Genomic DNA, 25733 nt, shown 5'->3' with positions numbered 1-25733 from the left:
TACTGTGTTTCAAAATAACTCCAAATAAAATAAATAAAAATTTTTTTTGAAGGAAAATAAAATAAATAAATAAATAAATATTTTCATTAAACCTTTAAAAGTTATATAATCCATTTATGAATAAAATAGTTAAATGATTTAGAAAACAACAATAAACAAACTAAGTGTTACTCTTAACAATCAAGATGACATTAGGTTTCAAACTTGCAATGTTCCACTTTAATTCATAAAAATATTTCAATACACTCTGGCTGTGTAAGTCTTTTCATTAGATTATTTTTTTCCGTCACTGGTCTAGTGACTAAAAATTCTTTTTTTTTTAAGGTAAATAAATGAAGTGTTTGGAGTTCGAACATGACCCACATACGTACGTACGTACATACGTACGTACGTACATACATACATACATAGGGTTTTGCTAGAAGACACCTTTTATGAAGGTGTCTTTTAACAAGTTATTCTATGAACATTTACTAAAAGACACCAATTAATTTTTATGAAGGTGTTTTTTAGCAAGGTTATAACTAAAAAATGGAAATCACACCTTGATGTGTGGATTGCTAAAAGACACCTTCATGGGTGGCTTATAGCAAAATCCATATATAAATATATATATATATATATATATATATATATATATATGGGGGCTGCTAACTTGCACCCACCTAAAAACACTAAGGTGCAAGTTAGCAAGCTACACCCACTTGTATTTTACTAAAACACCCTTTAGTTTCTATTAATATTTATTTTAAATAAAAGGACAGTTTTGTAATTAGCTTAAGGACATAGTTGCTTTACTATAATAAGTGATCAGGAAAAAAAATCCGTCAAAAAGCTTCATCTATCTTTCGCGTATATGTTATACAACATTCTATACAACACTTCATTTTTTTTTTTTTTGAAGTTGCTGAAATGTTAATCTCAATTTCTCAAGTTGCAAATGTGAAACACATTGTGTCCGTGTAACACACAAAAAATCATCCTACTGCCTATATAATACTCCCTCCGTCTCTAAATTATAGTCGTTTAAGGTTTGTGCACGGTTATTAAGGAAATGATTAGTTGGGTTGATTTTGATAGTAAAATTAGTGTCATTTACTAAAACACCCTTATTAATTGTAGTTAGTGGAGTAATTAAGTTGGATGAAATTCAATAAATAAGGGTATATTAATGGAAAAAAATAATAAATGCTGCATTGGTATTCTAAAGTGACAATTATTTTGAGAAAAAGAAAAAATGGTAAAGTGACAATTATTGTGAGACGGAGGGAGTAATTGCACGACACACAAATTGCACGATTGTTGTAACACCCTGTTTTCCCAACGTAAAAATTTCATAATTAAAAATCAGAATAATTCAACTTTAAACGGAATGCTACACTTCTTAAAAATTCATAAACTGAATAAATAACAATTTATTCTTCAAAATCATTGAACATAAGTAATTCAAAATTTCGCAGCGGAATTATTTCATTCAACATAAAAAGTCTTTGGCACGCAGGCCTCATCAGAAAATCTCATAAGTCTTAGTTCAATATTTATTCATAAAAGTTCATAAACAATACGTAAGGAATAGAAGTAAAGTCAAGTCCCATCCCGTTACGTATCAGAGCACCTAGACACACATGTGAGGAGTCCACTCACGACGCCTCTAATCTTGATTACCTGCAAGTTACCCATACGAAGAGCAACATTTCCAAGCAGAGGGGTGAGATTTCTCAAACAATAATATTAAACATATAAATCATATACATTCAACAACTTAAACATCTTATAATTCATTAATCATATTTAACAACTTAAACTTCCTTAACTAGTGTCATTATTCTTCCTACATTAGTCATATACTTCATCAAATAACCTCAATTATTAATCATAAAACATCATCACATGTCATCAAATAATAGTCACAAACACCTTATCATAAATCACATAACATCTTATCATAAATCACATAACATCTAACATCAATAATAATCATAAGCATCAACATCTAACATCAAATATAATCATAAGCATCATCATGTAATTCACATAAGTATCATTATCAAAACATAGCATTATCGAAAACAACTTCATAATCAAATTCATCATCATTAAATCATAATCATCGAATCACAATCAAACTTCATAATCAAACCTCACTTAACTCGACAATGTGACTTAACTCGATTATGCAACTCTTAACATCTCAAATCATCTTAGCATCTTAACAACTTAACAACTTGACACCTCGACAACTTCACATCTTAAATCATCTTAAAAACCTCTTGATATGCAAATGCATTTGGTACCAATACAGAGCATCAAGCTCCCAACCAACTTATATGAGCGTAAATAGGCTCTTCGGGGCATCAAGCCCCCAACATAGTGAGCAAAAGCTCCAGGGCATCAAGCCCTCACCCATCGTGTGAATGACTAAGCATTCCAGGGCATCAAGCCCCCAACCAACTTATATGAGTATGCAATGGACTCAACAACTTAACAACTCCAACTTCGTAACAACTTACAACTTAACAACTTCGGCTTCATGACAACTTTCAACTTAAACAACTTCGACTTCATTGACGACAACAACATCTTCGCATGATAATATCATTATTCATCAATCATCAACAACATCATATAACATCATATTCATCAATCATAAACAATCATACAATAATTCATCAATCATAGACAACATCATATAACATCGTATTTAAACATCAACAGTAATTCACTATGTATCTTTGTAAAAACATAATAAATTATCCACAACATATTTTCATGTCAAACCAAAGCTACTGGAAAGATATCACAAATATCAACAACTTTCATGTTTACAACAAAGATCAATTCAAAACAGAAACATGTGAACAAAACGCAAAAACATGAAACAGAGAATGTTGTCACCGTACAATTTTGCTAAGACCTCCCTGTAGTATTTTCATCATAACTCAAAGACCAAACATCATTTTCACGTCAAACCAAAGCCACTAGAAAGCTAACAAAATTATCTAAAACTTCCATGTTTACGCCTAAGACCAATTCTGTACCGATCAATACCGGTTTTCATTTTAAATTCGGAAAAGTTGTGCTGAAAGTCCATAAAAATTCACTGTGACCTACGTGCAGTAATTTGACCATAACTCAAGTTCTATAAATCGTTTTGACGTGAGACCAACGGCATTAGAAAGCTAACATCCATACCTACAACTTTCTTGTTTACACCTAAGACCAATTCCGCACCGATCAATACCAGTTTTAATATCAAAATTCAGGCAGAATGCAGATTTTCTTCAAGTTTCACATAATCTCATGGTGCTAACCTCAAAACTACTTCCAATAATCATCATATGGATTATCTAAGGTCTGTACACAATTTCTACATCAATTCAACAAGTTTTCATCATCTAAATCATCAAATCTCTCTCAAAACCCTAATTCTCAAATTCTCACAAACTCTCCCCAACTTGTTAAATGTAATCTAATGATTTAACAACTTAATATTAATGCAAGATAGTCTCACCCTCACCTTAGATTAATTCCTGAATCAGCAGCAGCGTTCTTCTTTCCTAAGGTATTCTTCTCTTCTCTTGACTTTTCTCTTCTCTTCTCTTCTTTCTTGTTCTCCTCTTTTCCAAAAAGCGGTTTAAGGTAAACTCTTTCCAACCTAAGTTTCTCTATTTATAACACCTTCTTATTTCTCTTACACCTCAAAACTACTCTTTTCCTCATAATCTTATTTATTTCTAAATTAAATTAAATATATCTCTCCCCCACTTAATAATAATAATACACCAATAACAAATATATCTCTAACAAATAACAAATATATGTCTACACTAAATAACAAATATATCTATAACAAATAACAAATATATTTCTACACCAAATAACAAATATATCTATAACAAATAACAAATATATTTCTACACCAAATAACAATTATATTATGCTAGTAAATACCAACATATAACATAACAAAATATCACATAAATCATGTAAATCATACCAATCATATAAATATATTCTAAAACTAATTAAAATAATTAAATAAAAAGGAGGGCGTTACAATTGTCACAGAACCTCGCGTGAAACACATTAAAAATGTAATAATAACATTTTTCCACTCCAAAATAATTATTTATTTTTTGACACACAATCCAAACCAATCGTTGTAATTTAAAATATATTTTAAATGTGAAAAAAATGAAGTGTTTAGAGTTGGAACTCTAACCCCTGCATAATTTTAAAATACATTTTAGATATGAAAAAATGAAGTGTTTAGAGTTGGAACTCTGACCCTACATAATATTGTCCTTATAATTTAATATTTTCAAAGATAATATTGTCCTTGCATAATATAAAAATCCAATGAGTTGTACTTACGAAACACATTGTTATTTTTTAACGTTTTCAAATATAATAATTTAATTAAACAAAATAAAATATATGATTTAGAAATCACGATGCACATGGTATAATTTTTTTTAGGGGGATGCACATGATATATATAATATACTAAATAAATTGGCATATTTTTCTTTGAAAAAAAATAGCATATATTTTTTTATCAAGTAGATCCAATCTCTTCACATCACATTATTTAGATATCTATGTATTAAGTATATAAAAAACAATATTGTAGCATATAATGATGATATCGCAGATATCTTTTTCAAATGAATCAAAAATAACTCCTAGGGTTTCGTTTCTCTCCAGAGTCTCTAGCCGCCACCTTCCTTGGTAGTTGCTGCATTTTGGGCCGGAATCTCTGAGTGAGAAGTTGATCCTCATATGTTCATTGATCTTTATCGGGTATATGATCCAGATGCTTCCGTTTTGCTATATATACTGATGTCAATTCAAAGTCTGTTCCATGCTTTCCCAAATACAAACTCTAGCCACAAGCACACAGTTTTTGAAGTCTGTCTTTGTTTCCCCGTTTTCCCTTCTGTTTTCAGTCGATTTCCTTCCTGTATCCTTGTTCTAACCGGTTCCATGGATCCTTCACACCTCAATATTGCTGGTTTAACCATTGCTGAAGAGGGTTTAACCCTAAACCTAGCTACTGAGTCTGAAACAAACACCATCCTTGACCACTGTTTGATTGGCCGTGTACTAGCTGACCGTGAGATTCAGGCTGCCTATTTCAGCGAGCGTATGGCTCGTGCTTGGAAGCCAGGCAAGCGTGTCTCGATCATCAAAACTGATGGTGATCGTTTCTTGTTCCAATTCCATCACAAGATGGATGCTGCCCGTGTTCTTGACGACGGTCCATGGCTTTATGACAATTTTCACATCGTCATGGATCGTATCCAACCTGGTGTTGTCCCAACCTATGTCGATCTAAATCATATGGACATATGGGTCCAGGTTCATGGTCTCCCTTTTTGCTGCAATCAACCTAATGTTGGTCAGGGTATAGGAAGTTATTTAGGTGTCCTCAAAACCTATGATGATCGTAACACAATTCATAGTACCTACATGAGATTGAAAATCCGTATCAATGTCACTATCCCATTGAAAAAAGAGTGGAAAGTCCGTGTCAGTACTGGTGAATATGTTACTGTTAAATTCAAATATGAGAAACTTGGAGTTTTTTGTTACAGGTGTGGATTGCTTGGACACACAGACAAATTATGCCCAGACTTGTTCGAGTTGGAAGCTGATGACGGAGTTCGCAATTGGGGCCCTGATCTCAAACCAACTGCTACTCATATAGGCTCTGTTACGAATAATAAGTGGCTTCAGGACCCAATCCCATCTGTTGTGCCACGCCAGACTCCTCCTGCTGCTATGTTCCCTGCTGGCCGAAACTTTTATGCAGGTGGTGCTCCAAGTGCAGTGACTTTTAACGACCGTATGCTTGCTGTTGATAGCCAAATTTCTGCCCTTAAAAATTATCTCCTTGCTGCTCAGAACATGGCTAAAGCGAAATATGGTGTTGTTGACAATCGCTCTTCTCCAATGCAATTTTTACCTTCTGTTTCTGCAGGTATCTCGGCCTCTACTCTCAGTCCAGGCAGGCCTTTGGTGCTCGGTCTCCCTGCTGCTCAGTTTGTAACTGTTGACTCTGAGGACGTCCATGATGCCACTGGTTCAGAACTTAAGAAGAGAAAGTGGCTGCTGGAACTTCAGAATGGTGAAGCTACACCATTTGCTGCTGATGGGGTTACGGGAACTTTTGTAATAGGTCCAAATGTTAGTCCGGGGGGGGGGGGATATTGATATGAATGTAATCTCTAATCCATTGTTTGTTGACACTGATGTAATGGCAGGCACTGATGATCAGGCCTGCCTAGGTAAATGAGTTTAGTGGCATGGAATTGTCGGGGTTTAGGTAGCCCGAGTGCAATTCCGGACCTTAAGTACCTAGTCCGGCACTTCAATCCGGATCTTTTATTCCTAAGTGAGACTCTTGCTCACCGTAATAAAATTGAAGAACTCCGTTTTTTGCTTGGTTACGACTCTTGTCTCCCTATAGACTGCACCGGTAGAGGCGGGGGTCTAGCTTTATTTTGGCGCAATTCTTTCAATTGTCATCTTATTGATTTTTCTAATAATCATGTTACTATTGAGATTGTGGATTCTGTTCATGGTACTTGGATGATGACAGGATATTATGGTTACCCCAATGGAGGTCGTAGACGTGCCGCTTGGAATTTTCTTCGCCAACTCTCTCATCAATTCGCGGGGCCGTGGTGCATATTTGGCGATTTCAACGACATCCTTGATGCTAGTGAGAAGAGGGGGCGCAATTCTAGACCACAGTGGCTTATTAATGGGTTTCGTCAAGCGGTTATTGATTCTGGTTTGTCAGACGTTCCGACAGAAGGCTATCCTTTCACTTGGTTCAAGACTCTTGGCACGCCACGAGCGGTGGAGGAGAGGTTAGATCATGCTCTTGGTAACACTTCTTGGTTTAACTTATTTCCTAATGCAACTGTTGAGACTCTTGTTGCTCCTGCATCCGATCATTATCCTATTTTATTGAATTGCTCTCCTACATCTCGGCCTCAGGTGCATAAGCGCAATTTTCGTTATGAGAATGCGTGGCACTTGGAACCGGGGTTCAAGGACTTTGTTACTAACTCTTGGCAGGTGAATTCTACGCATACTCTTGGTCCGAGATCGTCTGCGTGTGCTGAGGACATATCTATTTGGCGGAAAACTCATTGTCACCAACTTAAAAAAGACATTGAAGATTGTCGCAGACAACGTCATCATATGCGGCTAGTGTCTTCAGGTGAGGACCAAGTTCAAATGTTTGAATTGAGGAAGCGAATGCAGCGTTTATTATGTCAGGACGACGCTTATTGGCGGCAACGAGCGAAAATGCATTGGTATAAGGATGGGGATAGAAACACAAAAAAATTTCATGCTTCAGCGACTGCCCGTAAGAAGGTAAATCACATTCTTTCTTTAGATGATGATATAGGAAATAAAATTATAGATGAGCAAGGCATATGTGAGGTAGCGAAACACTATTTCACGAATATTTTTCAAAAGAAAGGTGGCGATTTTTCCTCTGTTATTAATGTCATCAATTCATCCATATCTGCTATTGATAATGACAAACTCACGGCCCCCTTTACTATGGCCGAGTTTCGCACAGCTTTGTTCGCAATGCAGCCAGACAAATGTTCTGGTCCGGATGGGTACAGTCCGGGGTTTTATCAACATTTCTGGAACTTATGTAGTGATGATATATTTAAAGAATGTTGTGCTTGGCTAGAGACGGGTCATTTTCCCCCTGATTCAAATATAACAAATACTGCTCTTATTCCGAAAGGTTCTTCGCAGGTTAGCATGAAAGACTGGCGGCCTATTGCTTTATGCAACGTGTTGTACAAAATTATTTCTAAGGTGTTAGCTAACATGTTAAAAGAAGTCTTGCCTCAGTGTATTTCTGATAATCAATCTGCATTTGTCCCGGGGCGTTCGATATTAGACAATGTGATGGTCGCAATTGAGGTTTTACACTTTATGAAAACGAAGACACGTGGTAACGACATGTATGTTGCTTTGAAATTGGACATTAGTAAAGCTTATGATCGAATAGATTGGGACTATCTCCGTGTTGTTTTAGTCAAAATGGGCTTTAGTAGTAAATGGATTCATTGGATGAGTATGTGTGTAGAGTCTGTCGATTATTCTGTGCTTGTTAATGGTGAACAGGTTGGGCCCATTATTCCAGGTCGCGGTCTCCGCCAAGGGGATCCTCTTTCACCGTATTTATCCATTATTTTTGCTGAAGGTTTGTCTTCTCTGATTAGGGATGCTGAGTCGCGAGGAGTCCTCTCGGGTACAAAAATTTGTCGTAGGGCACCCCCGGTTTCCCATCTTCTATTTGCTGATGACTGTTTCTTGTTTTTCAAAGCAGATGTCGGGGAGGTCACGGTTATGAAGAACATTCTTGCTCTTTATGAAACAGCGTCAGGTCAGGCTATCAGTCTACCTAAATCAGAAATTTATTGCAGTCGCAATGTTCCGGACCCTCTCAAGCAAACAATTACTACTATCCTTGGTGTTCAGGTAGTACTAGGCACAGGTAAATATTTAGGGCTCCCTTCTATGATAGGTAGGGATCGCAAGGCAACTTTCGCTTACATTAAAGACCAGGTTTGGCACAAAATTAATTCCTGGAGTGGTAAATGTCTCTCTAAAGCAGGGCATGAAGTTATGATAAAATATGTCTTGCAGGCCATTCCATCTTACATTATGAGTGTCTTTCTTTTACCTGTAACACCCCATTTTCCCAACATAAAAATTTCATCATAAATCAGAGTATTTTTAAAATCATAACAGAGTGTCACATACTTCTTGGAAAATCATAAAATGGATAATAATAATTATCTCTCAAATTAAACATCAAATTCTAAAACCATGCAGCGGAAAATAATTCAGCATACTAAGTCTTGGCACGCAGGCCTTATCAAAAATCTCATAAAATAGTTCAATACTCAATCATAAAAGGGTTCATAAAAGACACGTAAGGAATATATATGAAAGCAAGTCCCATCCCGTTACGTATCAGAGCACCTAGACACAAAGTGAGGAGTCCACTCACGAACACTTCTAGTCTTTATTACCTGCAAGCTACCCATACGAAGGGCAACATTTTCAAGCAGAAAGGGTGAGATCTCACAGTCAATAAATTAAGCAATGTAATTCAATAAAATGCATTTAACAGCATAAAACATTATTAATATATCAAACATTTATCATTTAGCACATTATCATTTCATAATCAAATACCATCATCATATATCATCATCATTAAATATCATGTTCAACTTAACACTTGACTCGACAACACGTCTCAACTTGACAATGCAACTCTTATCAACTTAACAACTTTAAACCATCGCGAAACTTCTTGATATGCAAATGCATGTGGTACCAATCAGCAACGTAAATGAGCGTAATTAGGCTCTCGACATGTGAGCACAAAGGCTGCCGGGCCTAAAGCCCCCAACTTTAATGAGTATGCAATGGACTCAATCTTACAACAACTTAGACAACAACGTGAACATCTTATACAACTCATAATCATGGACAACTTCTTAAATTCTGACGACTTAGACCGACTCATGCAACTTCAAAACATTAACAGTCAACAACAGAAACAGCAGCAAGATACAACATATAATAATACTTGAATGCATTAACACCATCTAAGGAATGAATTACATCAGCATATATACCATAAAACATCATAATATCACTCATGCATCATCACTACTAATCTCAGTCACCTGAACAGACTTCTGGAACTTCTGGAAGTATCCTAAACAACCCTCTTTCTTACTTCTAAAGTCAACTCACGACTACACGTGCGAAAGGATCGCATCGGGACAATTTTGGGCAACTAACAGCCTAACTCGCAGTGGCGAGTAACTTTGCTCGCAATGGCGAGCAAAGCGTGCACTCTGGGATTCCTAAAGTCCTTGCTCGCAATGGCGAGCTATCCTGCTCGCAATGGCGAGCTTACAGGTCACTCGCAGTTGCGAGTTGTGTTGCTCGCAGTGGCGAGCTCTGGTTCCTAGCTCGCAGTTGCGAGGGATGAATGTCAGTACGGCCAGAAACCTAAAAATTACAACTTTTCACCTATCTTCATGATTCTTTCATCCAAATAGCTTCTAATTATCATCTTAGGCAATATCTAAGGTCTGTACACTAATTTTGCATCAATCTAACATCTTTTCATGGTTCAATCATCAAAATCGGTCTTAAACCTAATTCTCAATTCTCACCAAAACTCAACCTAATCATGCTAAACTCATTCTACAGAATTATATCCTTAATAATATTGAAAGTTAGTTTCACCCTTACCTGGTAATTGAAGAAAATCGACAGCCTCCTCTTGTTCTTCTCTCTTTCTGACTTTTTCTCCCTTTTCTCTAAAACGTACGTTCTGCCTAAAAACTTTTCTCAACCTAACTCCTTCAATTTATAACCTCACTCTAATTTCTCTTTACACCTCTAAAAAATGCTCTTTTCACATCACAACCCAAATTCTAATATTTTTATTTTATTTTCATATCTTATTTTATTTAATAATAAAATAAGTCATAACAACTTCACAACATCATATACCCCACATAATTTATTTATAAATCATATAAACCACTCAACTTCATGAATCATAAAATTCACACATATCAATCATGAAAATCACTTAAATCATATATATAAGTATATTTCTAATTAATCAAATAATTAAGACGGGCGTTACATTACCTACCACATTGGTCGAGTCGATTGAGAAGATGATGAACTCCTTTTGGTGGGGTCATGGTCGACCATCTCAACGAGGTATGCACTGGATGAGTTGGGAGAAGCTTTCCGTACCAAAGAAATATGGAGGTATGAGTTTCAAAGACCTCACCGCTTTTAATTTGGCTATGTTAGGTAAACAGGGCTGGAAATTTTTAACAGAGCCGGAGTCACTTGTTGCGCTTATTTTCAAAGCACGTTATTTCCCCTCGGGGTCTTACCTCACGACTGTAGTAGGACACAATCCCAGTTATGTCCGAAGAAGCATTATGCGAGCCAGATTCATAGTTCGGGGTGGGGTTCGGTGGAGGATAGGGTCAGGTGCGTGTATCTCTATTCTTAATGAACCTTGGTTACCTAATGGGGAGTGCATTTCCAGTGAAATCTAAGGAGCTTATTTTGTGCATCATTTCACTATTAATAGTTTGATGAATATGTATGATGAAAGTTGGAATGAACAGGTTGTCAGACAAGTTTTTAGTTTGGATATTGCAGATAAAATCCTTCGTACGCCGCTTCACTCTCAGGTTGAGGACGACAAGCTCATTTGGAAAGCAGAAAGACATGGTAGGTATTCAGTGCGTAGTGCTTACAGGTTATGTGTATCAGAGTTGGTCGACTCCTCTCATCTTTGGCGACCTGGGTTTTGGTCGGGAATTTGGAATTTAAAAGTACCACCAAAGGTCAAGAACTTAGTTTGGCGCATGTGTCGGGGCTGTTTGCCGACTCGGGTACGTCTTCTTGACAAGGGTGTCAATTGTCTGACTAATTGTGCTAGTTGTGGTTCGAATAATGAATTTTTTGTTTTTCCGTTTTCTATTCAGGTATGGAACCGGACTGGTTTGTGGGATCGTATTCAATATTCTTTATCTCAGAATGATTCGGTGGTGGTTGCTATTTTCTCCCTTTTAGAATCTTTATCTACCGAGTTAAGTCAACGTTTCGCAGTGGTGTGCTGGAGTATTTGGAAACACCGTAATCTGAGAGTTTGGGATGATGTTACAGAAACAAGTGCAATGGTGGTGGAGCGTGCTAATCATATGGTTGTTGATTGGCAGTTGGCCAACTCTCCTACCACTCTCTCGTCTTCTGTTCAGCAGCAGACGTCGTTGCCTACAGATGGGGGTGCATCCTCCTCGCGCCAACATCTAGACACCATATGGCAGCCCCCTCTTCCGGGTCGATACAAGTGTAACATCGATGCTGCTTTCTCTTCGCTTTCCAACCGCACAGGTATTGGTGTCTGTATTCGTGATTCTGATGGTACTTTTGTGTTGGCTAGAGTGAAGTAGATATAATAGTCACAAGGAAGGGGGGTTTGAATTGTGACCCTTTTAAAATTAAACCTGTAACTTAAAATTGATTCTCAAGTTGTGAACTTGGAATGGTTAAGTTTGGAGACTGACTTCAGAACGTTCTGAAGTGTTAGTGCAAAAACAGTTTAAATAAATAAATGTGTTTGTGTGTGATGTGTATACTGTAAATAAAGAGTATAGGGAAGAGAAGAAGGAACACACAGAGATTTATAGTGGTTCACCCAATGTGGGCTAGTCCACTCCTCACAATCTTGTGAGAGTTTCCACTATGATGCTTGAGATAACCTCTCAAATCCTGCACCTTACAATCCTTGTTCAACTGAACAATTACAACCCTGTATTCTCTAAGCCTCAGCAGGCTTGCACCTTGTTGCTAAGTTACCCACTTAGACTTTTACACCTTCTGCTCAAACTAACACTTTAGTACCCCTAAAGCTAGATGAGACTTTCTTTTCTTCTTGCTAAGTTACCCACTTAGACTTTTACATCTTCTGCTCAAACTAACACTTTAGTACCCCTAAAGCTAGATGAGACTTTCTTTTCCTCTTGCTAAGTTACCCACTTAGACTTTTACACCTTCAACTCAAATTAACACTTTAGTACCCCTAAAGCTAGATGAGACTTTACAAGATGTTTGGAGTTTGAATGTTTGTGAAACAAACAGAAGAAGATGAAGAAGAACTTATCTTTGAAAAGATAAGAGAAAGAGAATTGATTTACACTTAAAAAGACTTCTTGGAATCTTTGTGATGATCAATTTTTTGCTAAAGCTTCACAACAATGTTCATGTTGTTTTTCTTGTTGCTTTGCAATGGTGCATATTATGTTGAGGCCTTGATCTCTATTTATAGAGTTTCTTGAACCTTTGTAGCCGTTGGAGAGTGTCCACTGGTCTTGTGCCACGTGTCCTGGGACCCACCAACTTACACTTGAATTCTGGGCAAAACTGATATACTTCAGAATGTTACTGTGTTCTTGAGAATACTTCAGAATGTTGTTGTGTTCTTGAGAATACTTCAGAATGTTGTTGTGTTCATCATGATCTTCATCTGGGTTCATGTGAATGGACGGTCAGATATGTATATGGGTTGTTGCAGATGAATATTACATGAATTTCTGGGTTGTACTATGAAGATTGTCCTTGTACGACTTCAAAATGTTCCTGGATCAGATCTTCTTTGAAATCTGTCTTGGAACTAGTGCAGAATTGATAAAGTGGAACTGTCACTTCAAGCCCATGCTTTAGGGGATTTGGTTTGCTTTGTACAGTACCAACTCTCTTAGGTGTCGAATTCCTGTTGAATTAGACTTGATCTTGCTTTTAGATTTGCTTTTTACTTTCCAACCACTGTACTGTTCATGTCAGAAAAAGCATGGAGCAGGATCGAACTTTCTGAACTCAGGGGACTTCAGAATGTTCCTTTTGTTTCACTTAGGATGATTTGTAAGACTCTTATTTGATGTAATCAAATCCTAATAGTGAAACATCTCTGAAGTGCAGTATGGAAAACATCTAGGATTATATTCTTAATGGAATATTCCTAATGTTTTGTACTTCAAATGTTCATAGTCTTGAATGAACATTGAAGATGCTCTTTTTGACTTTAATCAAATAAATGCCTTTATTCCTTGATTGATCTTAGTCAATGTACTTTACTGGGATTTTATTTAAGTCACGTGAACCTTGCATGTTCTTCATTTGGTTCATGAATTTCTGGGCTTGGTTCTTGATGTTCATCATGAACAACCTTCTGAACTCTGTCCAACCTTCTGAACTCTTTTTAACTTTCTGAACTCTGACTGAGTTCTTAAGTCTTTATGTCCTTTGATTCTTTGTATCTTTGGTATGAATTGAAACTTGTTCCTGTCTTAGTTAACCACTCAAGAGCACAAGTTAAATACCAACAAATTAATCAAAGTCCATTAATCCTTTAATCACTATAGATGCCTTTAATGATTTCTTGATCCAAAGTCAAAATCATTGTATGCATAAGATATGTTCATGTCGCATCTGTTCTTGCATGTTCTTGGTGTGGATATTGATTTATGGGTTTGCTCTAATGAACCTTCTGAGCAACCTTCTAAACAACCTTCTGAACACCTTCTGGGTTCATACATATGAACTTCAGAATGTTTCTTCTGGGTTCCTTCCTTTATGACGGTTGTACTTTGTGTTGAACTTTCTGATGTTCATAAACATACTAATGTTCGTCAACACTTTGAACTTTATGAAGGTTGTTTCTTTATTCCCTTCAAAAACTTCTTGAAGCATATAAAGGAGAGATCATTTGTTTCGACAAACAATATGATTCTTTCTTTGAAGTCCAACAGAATATTTCTTTGCATCTAGCTCAATATCGCTTGTAACCGATGACTTTAAATATTCTTATTTATCCATGAAATAATCCTTTATGATTTCTGGTTTATGTTCATGATCATTATGAACTCCATTCATATGAACATTCTGAACTCTATTCATATGAATATTTTGAACTTTGAACTTCTTATCCTTAGAAGCTTTGGAAGTGTGATACTTTGAGGAGGTTCTGAGAATCTTCCTAACTTGTATGCATATTTCCTTTTCTCTTGTTTACCCATGGAGGATCTTCAAATCATATAGCACAAAACTCAATGTGAGTTTTGTCACATAACTTCAAGCACATTCTTGTGTAGCTTGTGATGTAAGTTCTTCCATCATGATTCTTGAGCTATGAATCTTCATGGAGATATGATCTTGTTGTTTCAACTGATGATATACTCATTCTTTCATTGTTAAGTAGATATCATGCACTTATCAACGTGGGTGGCGCTTCTAGCTTATCCACTTATGTGATTCCTGTTCTTTTAACAAAAACTCAAGTGCAAACATCAGTAGATCACCATTCATAAAACTTATCATTTATTCCACGAGGTTTGTTATCATTAAAACATTCATCAAAAAGATTTTTGCTTCAACATAGAGCTGTTAGCTTCCCTTGCCTTGTGTCTGTAGATATGGGTGAAGCTATGGGACTGCATGAGGCCTTGCATTGGGTGGGCGATATGCAGATGGACGGTGTTGACTTTGTATTGGATTCTAAATTGACGACCAATGCTTTTCTCTCTTCTTGGAACGACATATCTGAATTTGGTACTATTGTTTCTTCTTGTCGTTCATTCTTTAGTTCTACTTTTGTTAACTCTAGGGTGGAGTTTACTAGGCGACAAGCTAACGGTATTGCTCATTCTCTTGCACGAGAAGCCACGTTACTCACTAGTCCCGTCACTTATTTTGTTATACCCAACTGTATTGAATCCTTGATTATCAATGAAATGCTATATAAATGAAACTTATGAAATGAGATTAGCATTGTGAAGACTTGCGATTGTTTCTTCAGTGGGGTAATCCATCCGTGTATGCACCGAGCTCCTTGTTATTGTTAAATCTCTACTTAGCAATCTCGTTGGAGCATCTGGTAATTTTACCCGTTTTAAACTTTATGACTCGTCATTATTCATATCATGTTACATCTACACGACCATGCTTTCCATTCTCAGACACTGAATGTTAATTAGGATGGAGCCAACCAAGGGAAAGGAAATATGTTTATGAGCTCATTTAAGTCATTGTTATTAGAATGATATTAATTATAGTAATGACATACTTATTATATTGTGTTGAAATTTATTTATGATTATTCATGCCTTGGAAAATTTAGGTTTTGTTGATTATATGTTTTTTGGTTTGTCTGTGTATAATTTACAGTTTTTTTTCCTATTATTATCTTAGGGTATGTTTGGTTGGAGATGAATTAAGGGGTCATGGGTTCGAAGTCGGATGAATATGTTTAATAGGGCTGACAATGAAAACTTGATTCATGAATCAAATGAGATGAATTTGAAATGAAAATCAAGTTCGTTAACTAAAAGAGTTAAACTTGAGCTATTTATAGTTCAGCTTGTTTGATTCACGATTGTTGCAAGTGGAATATTATTTTGAGGATACTCTCAATTCTAGTTGTGGAATTTGTTGATTTTTATCTTCTTCTTTTTTGTGGTGATCGGGGTTTGAACCCCGGACCTTGCATATATTATGCATTGTCCCTACCAACTGAGTTAAACTTACGAGGACTGATTTTTGTCTATGTTTCATGCACTAGTTTTGGTGTCTTTTTGTATTTTTGTTTTGGGGTGTTTGTAGCTTGTTATGTTTTTAGTAGTCTATATTTATGTAGGTCGTCTTGTATGTGTGTCTATCATTTAAACATCTTATGTTTGTGATGGATTTTATTTTAATTCATTCTTTTGACTTTTAAAAAGTCAAAGATCTAAAAATTGACCTTTTTGACAAAAAAGTTGACTTTTGAATTATGTGATTCAAGGTACAGATGAATCTAACAAACTGTATCGGGTTGTTCATGAAGTTTAAGCGAACCAATCTCAGTTTAAAAAAAATCATATTAAACTCGAGTCAAGTTTTGAGCTGAGTCAATTTTTATTAAGTCGAGCTCAAACAAGTTCGATTCGACTCATTTTCAACCCTAATGTATAACCTGTCATGTTAGTTGAGTTAGACCTTATAGAGGAAATTGATTTAAGTTTTTGTGGTTTGCTTCGTTCTTTTTAAGGAGGAGGTAGAAAACTTTCCTAAGCTAATTTTGGCTCTGTCCTCTAAATAGTGGGATTTTGAAGGGAGAGAACGTTTATTTAAATCCAGTCTTAAATTTCTTCCTCTCGATAAAAAAATAGTCTTAAATACCCTTGCATATTTTGAGCATAAACATTAAAATTGTAAAAAAAAAAAAAATACTTTCCTTTGGTTGATTTTTTTTGTGGTGTCCAGGATTCAAACCTCGAACCTTGCATATATTATGCATTATCTTTATCAACTAAATTAAACTCACATACTTCCTTTGATTGATTTGTAAAAAAACAAAGATTTTCTCGGGAACGCCTACGAAATAGCTAAATAATTTAAGGGTAAAATATGCTTTTCGTCCCTGTAATTATAGGCCATTTCAATTTTCGTCCCTGAGCTTACTAATCCTCCCATTTCGTCCCTGTAAAAGTTAATCACTTGAAATTTCGTCCCTCGCCCCTTTTAATCACTGCCACGTCAGCAAATTACCAAAATGGCATGGGAAATGACTAAAATACCCCTGGCTTATTATTTTTTTTGTTTTTTTTCCTTCAAAATTTTTTCCCAGCTTTTTCCCGAATTTTTTTTTTTACGATTTTTTCTCCGAAAAATTTCAGTTTTAATTTTAACATTTTTTTTCTGAAATTTTTTTATGTTTTTTAATTATTTTTTCAGATATTTTAATTTAAAAAAATAATTTTCACAATAAAAATTTTCCCAGTTTTTTCCCGAATTTTTTTTACGATTTTTTCTCCGAAAAATTTCAGTTTTTTCAGTTTTAATTTTAACATTTTTTTTCCGAAATTTTTTATGATTTTTAATTATTTTTTCAAATTTTTTTAATTTAAAAAAAGAATTTTCAAAATTTTGAAATTTTTTTAAGGAAAAAAATAAGTCAGGGGTATTTTCGTCATTTCCCATGCCATTTTGGTAATTTGCTGACGTGGCAGTGATTAAAAGGGGCGAGGGACGAAATTTCAAGTGATTAACTTTTACAGGGACGAAATGGGAGGATTAGTAAGCTCAGGGACGAAAATTCAAATGACCTATAATTACAGGGACGAAAAGCATATTTTACCCATAATTTAATTAGGTAGATACTAAATTTCTTGTAACCAAATAAAATACTAAATTTCTTATTTTTATAATTTATAATTTAGATGAGGATTGTTGAGGAGCTGACTCATTGCCAACATTTGTAGTTCTTGACTTTAAAAAAAGAGACCCTCATAATCAGTTGAATTCAACTTTGTATATAGACGTGGGTGATCAAAAGAGAAAAATGACAAAAGAATGGATAAACACTAATGTCTGCCCATATTTCCAAAACTTCACGATTGTTAGAAAACATCATGTGCAACAGCACTAAAATATAATAATATTTCTGTTTCAAAATAATTCCAATTCTAAGAAAAAAGTAATTTAAATGTTTTCATTCAACTTTTAAAAGTTATATAATTCATTTTCAAATAAAATGGTTAAGTGATTTAGAAATCAACATTAATCGTACAATAGAGTAAACAATCTAAGTGTTGCTCTTGGACATTTAAGATGATGTTCAGTTTCGAACTCTCAATGTTCCACTTCTCTGATTCATATTAAAAAATGTTTCACTTCTCTAACCTCGGTCTATGTAAATATTTTGATTACACTCTTTAACATACAAGATAAACACAAAGAAAATTATTAAACTTTTCAACAAAAATGAAGTATTAACTGCTCATTCTAATCTTAGAGGCAACCAAAATGTCAAATATATTTGTTATAAATTAGACCTAATACATTCAATTTTCTTTGTTTATATATTTAAGATAAGATTGGAGGGAGGACAATGCTAATAATATTGATTCAAATGGTAAGAAACATGTGGTCCAGTAATAAAAGTTTATGAATTCCATTTTTGATTCATGTTTATGAAGATTCAGGAGAGAAATTAACTTTAAGTATATTTTAACTCTCTAATGAGATTACTTCTTCGACGCGACAATGACACATTTGTAAAAAAAATTGTAATGATAATTACTTCTAATTAGCGTTAAGATGGACATTCCGTGTCCGTTTGTCTGTACTTTTTATTACGCTAATGCATAAAAATTATGAATAATATTTTTTTATTAAAATTTCATTAAAATATCTTTATTTTTTATTGAAGTTATATGTATAGATAATAGATATTTTGTATTTTAATATTGTAACAAACTATATTTATCTTTTTCAATAATAACAACAATATAACAAATATAATATAAATTCTTATATTATTGGATAACACCAACAAAATAATATTCTTAGTTTTTTTCTATGGTGGCCGGGATTTGAACCCCAAGTCTTGCATATATTACGCATTGTCCATACAAACTGAGCTAAGCTCACGAGGACTTTCTTTACATATTTTAGATTAACACTACATGTTCTCAATTTAACATCTTAAATTTTTGGTTACACCTCATCCCTATATGCAAAACCATTTTGTAAAAAATGTTACGAATATTGTTGAATATTGTCGAATTTAGAATTGTTGGACTCAATTGTAAGTAGTTAGTTGCTCTTTCAACGATTATGATTAAACTAAACGCTAACATGTGTGAGATGTGCCCTTAAGGCGGAAATAGATTCTCTCATGTGGAATTCTCTTCATTTTTTTCAATTGTTGCATCTCAACAATATATTTTTTCTTAATAATTTTATCTCACTTTTCTCTCTCATGTTTAATATGGTTGAGATACAACAATTGAGAAAAATGGAATGAATCCCCCTATAAGGCATGTGTTAATGATTCTATTAGTAAAAATTATGTATCAGAAACTGTGACATATTTTTTTGTTGGTTAAGTAGTTTAACGGCTAAAGAAATTCACCTTAAAGATTAAATAAGTAGGTTGTCTGGAATTTGAACTCCGACCCCTACAAATATTATGCATCATCCCTTGTCAAGTAAGCTAAGCTCGTATGACAATTTATTTCATCAAAAATTGAACACTAATTTTTCTCAATAAATATTTTCTATTAATAAAATCCTTATCATGTCCATGTTAGCATGACTCATACTTGATTTATTCTATTGTCACTATTACTAGTAATTTCTAATGTAACTTTAATTTTTGTTTACAATCTGTATGCATCATCTAATTAATAGTACAATTTACGTTATTATTCTTCAATTTCTATTTATTGTAATAAAAATACACATTGAGTTGAATAGATGAATCCCCCCAACAAGAATTAGTATATAAGAAGAACATTCTTTCTTTCTCTGTGCATGTTGTTGAGCTCTGAACTACATACACACAAATTCTTACAAAAAATTACAGCTAAGTTTGTATCTGGTAATTTCACTCCTTTTCAATTTCATCATTCATCATCATCACACTATCACGTAGCTGGTCATTTCTCAACCACTTATTGAGACCAAAAAAATGTTTCGATTTTACTTATAAAAGAACAACATTACAAAATTTTAAGAAACGTAACAAGACCAAGATGAAGGCAAAAACAAAAACCTTGATTCCTTCACTACTCACGTGTTGTTATGCATGCGTATGTTCCTCCCAATTCCCGTGACTTGTCTCTGTTTTTGTGTCCAAAACGAAGCTATGCCACGTGTCACTTCCATTCATCACACCTTATATATTCATCATCTCAATTAGTATTCAATAATTCCACTTCATTGTTCCTCATTTTTGTTTTTGTTTTCTTTGAATTTTGTAGATATGGCTCCTCCAAGTTTACTTGAAACAGTGACAGGTTTGGAGAACTTTTTATTAATTTTTTTTTTTTTTTGTATCTGTTGAATTGTTCAATTCAGGACCTATATTCTTGGAAATTTTACCCTTTTTTTCATCATTTTTTTAACGTGGGTTTTGGACATTAATACTGAAACGTATAACTGTTCTTCGTCTTTAATTTGTTAGATTTTAACGGGAAATTCTGATACCTTAGCAAACTTAAGTGTTATTTTACCTTCTTCCTACTTTACATGAATATTCAAGGGTTTCTCAGTTATTGAATTTCAATCCAACAATGGTGGCAGCAGAAACATGTCACTCTAAAATTGGTGATTTCATTTTTCTTTTTACAGAAGAAAATTTGGAATTTGGATCCTATGCAGTCGTCAAGGGTTCCCGCATTCATGCAGGACATTAGTGAACATTTGATCAAGATTAGACAGTCCAAAAAAGTTTGAATTTGGACCGTTCAATCTTGATGGAACGGTCATCCATGTCCTGACGGTGTGCCTGCGGGGGAATCTCTGATTTTGAAATTGTGATGAACATGTAATGACTATTGATTTTTACTTTTTGGTTTGTTGTAGTTGTAGAGAAAATGGTAACCAGAAATGTGGATCTTCGGTCAGACACGGTGACAAAACCAACAGAGGCAATGAGGGCTGCTATGGCAAGTGCTGAAGTTGACGATGATGTTCTTGGCTATGATCCAACAGCTTTACTCTTAGAGACAGAGATGGCAAAGATAATGGGGAAGGAAGCAGCTCTTTTTGTTCCATCAGGGACTATGGGGAACCTTATTTGTGTTCTTGTTCATTGTGATCTAAGGGGGAGTGAAGTTATTCTTGGAGACAATTGCCATATCAATATTTATGAGAATGGTGGTATTTCAACTATTGGCGGTGTGCATCCAAGACCGGTGAAAAATAATGATGATGGCACAATTGACATTGATTTGATTGAGTCTGCCATTAGAGATCCTAGGGGGGAGCTAATGTTTCCAACAACGAGGCTTATTTGCTTGGAAAACAGTCATGCAAAGTGAGCAATTTTAGTTTTTGTTGTTGTTCTGTTTCACTTTTTATGTGATCGTAATAGTTAATGCAACGAAAGTTCACACTTTCTACATTGTACATGAGCTTTTTGATGAATTACAGCTGATAAATTTCCTCAATGCAGCTCGGGTGGAAGATGTCTCTCGGTTGAATACACAGATAGAGTTGGAGAGGTTGCTAAGAAGCACGGATTGAAGCTTCACATTGATGGAGCCCGTATTTTTAATGCATCAGCTGTAAGTAAATCTGTATTTTAATCTTGATTTCACCAAAGTTTTATGAATAAAGCCTTATAGCGCATCAGGTGATTTGTTTTACTTAGTTAGTATAAGCGTTTCAGTAAATAATACATGATAGCCAATGATCTCTAATGATATAATCATGTCTTTGATCTTACTCTTTTAACTGCAATGAAATGTTCGATGCCAATATAGGCATTTTGCTAGAGAGGTTACATCAGGGAAATTTCTGAGTTAATTTCTGAATTATTCATTAAAAATGAGAACTGCTTAGAAATATTAGCATACATATATTCATTTAAAATAATTCTTTCATTTCAAAACTTAAAATATGAGCTAATTTGGATAAACTTTTCAGTGTCAGTATGTACTAATAGGGAAATAAGTTCAAATAAACTTGCATTTATTCTATGTCTTCTAACCAATAGCTTCTCGCACATGTTGAAATCAACTTCCACGCCTTGTCTTTTTAATAAGTTCCCTCATCTAACGTATCCTGTTACTCAGTCCTCGTTACTGCTTTAAGTTTCCTTCTTGAGTTAAATGGAAACAAAAGTTGATTTTTGTTGGTTTTTCAGGCACTTGGTGTTCCTGTGGATAGGCTTGTCGAAGCAGCTGATTCAGTTTCAGTATGTCATTCCTTTCTTTTTCTATGTTTAACTGCAATTCAATACTGCTTCTGTCTTTGGCAGTGTTATCTATCTTATTGAAGGGCTAACGTTATTACCTGTCAAATTTAGTTACCTCTTATCTTATATTGAATAATAATCATGCTACCAAACTTATGATTCATTTCACAATATGAATTAGGTTTGCCTATCTAAAGGTATAGGTGCTCCAGTTGGATCTGTTATTGTTGGTTCCAAGAACTTCATCACCAAGGTAGTTCAAATTTAAGGGGCGGGAGATTTAATTAGCAGCTATATTATTTCCTAAAGGACTGATATTTAAGTCTAGATTTATCTATTTCATTTTAGGCTAAGCGACTCCGTAAAACCTTAGGTGGTGGAATGAGACAGATTGGCATCCTTTGTGCTGCTGCACTTGTCGCCTTAAAGGAAAATGTTGGAAAGCTGGAAAGTGATCACAAGAAAACTAGACTTTTGGCTGGTAAGTATATCATGCAATTTGAAATTTAGAAGTTTTTTAGAAATCAGAACCTTTTTTTTCATTTTTGAACTTACTTTTATGTCTCCTATAATTCTTTTCCCTCATTTCAGATGGATTGAATGAAATTAAAGGACTAAGAGTTAATCCCTGCTCTATTGAGACCAATATAGTGAGTATTTAGTATATTGTAACTTGCTTATGCGAGTGGAACTGCATTTCTTTTTGCTCTGCTTGCTTCTTTTTTATTCTTCCGAGTGGCTTTTCCACTGCCTTAAGCTGTTATTGGCTTAGTTTTTGTGCCAATATACTAGGCCCTTAGTGACAAGTGCCAACACCTTCAAGTATTTGTGACTTATGAGTATGAGAATTTTAAAAAATTATCCTTATTAATTGTTGAGTGCTAAGTGCTAACCGTTATCATAAATTCATAATGGATTATAATGAATTAGGATTACTTTTGGGGTAAATTTGATAAAAATAGCTAATGGTGTCTTGAAAATCAAATTATCCAAGATGGCATTCATTTAGAAACAAGGAAACAGAGGAAGTTTACCCTTTGCAATGAAACTGCTATAAATGACAATTCTTTATATATCTTTATCCTAACAATAAGTTCTTTCTTTCCCTGATACTAGATATTTATTGACATTGTGGACGGTTCACGGACTACAGCAGAAAAGATATGCAAGTACTTGGAAGAACGTGGTATCCTTCTGATGCAAGAAAATGCATCAAGGTATTTTTAGGCTTCTATATATTCAATCTTATAAATAATTGAAATAGATGTTCGACTCTAAAATGAAACCAGGCCCAGTACTATGTGTTTCACTGAGATTTAGTCCAAGTAATCGTCACATGAACCACGCTTCCATTTATAATCGTGTTTTAGCTGTTGGGCTAATTGAGTAGTATTAGTATCTCATTATTTGTGTGTACTAACTTCAGAAGTACATGAGCGTGCTGATCTTCTCCTTAGTGTTTTTTTATTTAAACAGTTTCTTCCGTGAATTTGGCAATGTTTAACACATCGGATAACTATTGAAACTTTAATTTACAGTGTTTTCATTTTGACAGTGTGTGTAAGATATTTTGCTTATGTTATTAGATCAGATTAACTTCTAATTGGAATGGTGAGTACAAGAAGGAAAAAAAACATATTTTAGCAAGGAAATAATTCTTCCGTGTAAAATTCTTAGTGTGTTGTATTGATGGCCCTTTTTCTGTTTATAGAAAATGTTTTAGACTCTCTATATGAAGTAATTAATTTCTTCACATAAAAACTAACCAATTATTTTACTGCATGGGACAAGTAATATGCTTAATAAGAAAGATGCTAATGACAGTGTTTGCATATTCCAGATTGAGAGTTGTCCTCCATCACCAAATTTCAGCAAGTGATGTGCAGTACACTTTGTCATGCTTTCAGGTTTGAGTACAAATTCATTGAATATTGTGGATTCAATATACTTTTTGTTCTTTTCCAATGTAAGGAATATACTTTAGCTTGAATCTTGGATGATTTTTTTTTTTTGGTACAATGAATGTTAGATAAATATTAAATCTAATTTAACTTTTTGTTAAATATTGCAGCAAGCTGTACAAATTGAAAATGGCAACTAGCGGAAAAATAGCACTTTGCTGGCGAATTATTGGTTCATCACAGGGGAAATCCTAATTCCATTTGTCTTTGTTTATTTTGTTTTATTTTATATGTATTGTGATGAATGAACAAGGATTTTTACATATTCTATGATGTCCCTATTATGAATTGTTTTGACTTTAACCATCGGTTCTAAATCGTCTTCTGCTTTGTGGGTCATTGATTATGTTTTGTCCAATTATTAAGATGTTCATTACAGTTTCCTACCTAAGTAACTTTGACATCATTAGTTTTCATCCATTAGTTTATTACTACTAAATTTTTATTCAAAACAATTCTCACAAAATTGAAATGATTTTCCTACTTAAGTAACTTCGGTGTTGATGCTAAGCAACCAGAATATAACTTTGGAGTCATTTTCAAAAAGGTGTTGATGTTACAACCTGCAAGACTTGTGAGCTCCGATCCCATGCTTATCTTGTCTTATCGTTTTTTCAATATACAAAGTATACAGTATAGTATACAGTAGCATACAATATATTATTATTGTATTACTACTGTATTAAGCTCACAATTTGGTAGTTGTCTTATCCTTGCCCCACTCCCACCCTCTTCTAGGGTTTCAGTGAGAATGGTATAGTTCCTTTTTTATCCGTTTGAATTGTGATATTCTATCGATTTTTCTCCCTCTCAATCACCTTCACTATGTCACACTTGCACCTTCACTATCATTTTGATTTCAACCCTAAATCGCCGTCAATCCCAAATCATTTGCACCCCCAAATCACATTCAACCTCAAATTGCTTTCGGTCTCATCGCTTTTAACCCCAACTCATTTTCAGCGCAAGTCATTTCCTTGGGTTGCTTTGTGGCCATCGGTTTCTACTTCCCCTCATTGTGCTTTGATGGCGAGAACGGATCCTTTGCGCCTCATTCCAGCCTTCCTACGTCAGGTCGTCCACCATGGCCTCTGTATCTCGTTGTTATGACTGTCATTGAATTGAAAAAACATTTGAGTGCTCCCCTCGAAAGCCACCATGGGCTAAAATGTTTGCTTCAAGTTTGCACATAAATGTTTGCTAAAATGCTTGAGAAAGACTAGCTTCAAAGGTACTATGTTTTGTGTAAGGGGTTTACGGCGGCTATCACTAACTTCAAGGTCCTTTCAACCCCGAAATGTCTTTGTTAATACGTGACAAAATTGGTCATCTCAAATATCACACATAGTCGATATGAGTACACTTGTAAATATCTTTTTTCGAAGTTGGATAAAATCAGAGACTGTGAATTAATATTGTTTTGG

At 34.7% G+C, this 25733-nt stretch overlaps 2 protein-coding genes across 7 annotated transcripts; both read left to right on the top strand.

Moving 5' to 3' along the window:
* The first annotated feature begins 4986 nt into the window (after positions 1-4986).
* On the top strand, positions 4987-12059 carry LOC146957058 (uncharacterized). The gene is made up of 5 exons (XM_085750016.1): positions 4987-6181; positions 6267-6290; positions 6473-8610; positions 11229-11498; positions 11592-12059. Exons 1-5 carry the CDS (start codon positions 4987-4989, stop codon positions 12057-12059), a joined length of 4095 nt encoding a protein of 1364 aa, XP_085606142.1.
* Positions 12060-19956: 7897 nt separating this feature from the next.
* LOC146957057 (low-specificity L-threonine aldolase 1-like) lies at positions 19957-24648 on the top strand. 6 transcript variants are annotated; one of them, XM_085733872.1, is made up of 12 exons: positions 19957-20026; positions 20409-20444; positions 20690-20754; positions 21013-21466; positions 21605-21716; positions 22298-22348; positions 22530-22601; positions 22697-22829; positions 22940-22998; positions 23465-23565; positions 24189-24255; positions 24420-24648. In XM_085733872.1, the coding sequence occupies exons 3-12, from the start codon at positions 20721-20723 to the stop codon at positions 24447-24449; spliced, it is 1113 nt and encodes a 370-aa protein (XP_085589998.1). In that variant the 5' UTR covers positions 19957-20026; positions 20409-20444; positions 20690-20720; the 3' UTR covers positions 24450-24648. The 6 variants fall into 6 exon arrangements, with proteins under 6 accessions (XP_085589998.1, XP_085589989.1, XP_085589970.1 ...); XM_085733863.1 differs by having other exon boundaries at positions 20612-20754; XM_085733844.1 differs by lacking the exon at positions 20690-20754.
* Positions 24649-25733: the final 1085 nt, after the last annotated feature.

Source organism: Medicago sativa, chromosome 1 (genome assembly GCF_051527215.1).
Source record: "Medicago sativa cultivar Bolivia chromosome 1, Bolivia_mono, whole genome shotgun sequence".
NCBI lineage: Eukaryota > Viridiplantae > Streptophyta > Magnoliopsida > Fabales > Fabaceae > Medicago > Medicago sativa.
This window is presented reverse-complemented; position numbering and strand designations above follow the sequence as displayed.

Bases quoted from the DNA above. Each gene is read 5' to 3' on its own strand.
- LOC146957058 (XM_085750016.1), top strand. From the start codon at position 4,987: ATGGATCCTTCACACCTCAATATTGCTGGTTTAACCATTGCTGAAGAG. The intron at 6,182-6,266 runs GTCCAAATGTTA...ATGTAATGGCAG, and splicing joins TACGGGAACTTTTGTAATAG to GCACTGATGATCAGGCCTGC. The intron at 11,499-11,591 runs GTACGTCTTCTT...TTTTCTATTCAG, and splicing joins GGGGCTGTTTGCCGACTCGG to GTATGGAACCGGACTGGTTT.
- LOC146957057 (XM_085733844.1), top strand. From the start codon at position 19,960: ATGTTGTTGAGCTCTGAACTACATACACACAAATTCTTACAAAAAATT. The intron at 21,717-22,297 runs GTAAGTAAATCT...TTGGTTTTTCAG, and splicing joins GTATTTTTAATGCATCAGCT to GCACTTGGTGTTCCTGTGGA. The intron at 22,999-23,464 runs GTGAGTATTTAG...CCCTGATACTAG, and splicing joins GCTCTATTGAGACCAATATA to ATATTTATTGACATTGTGGA.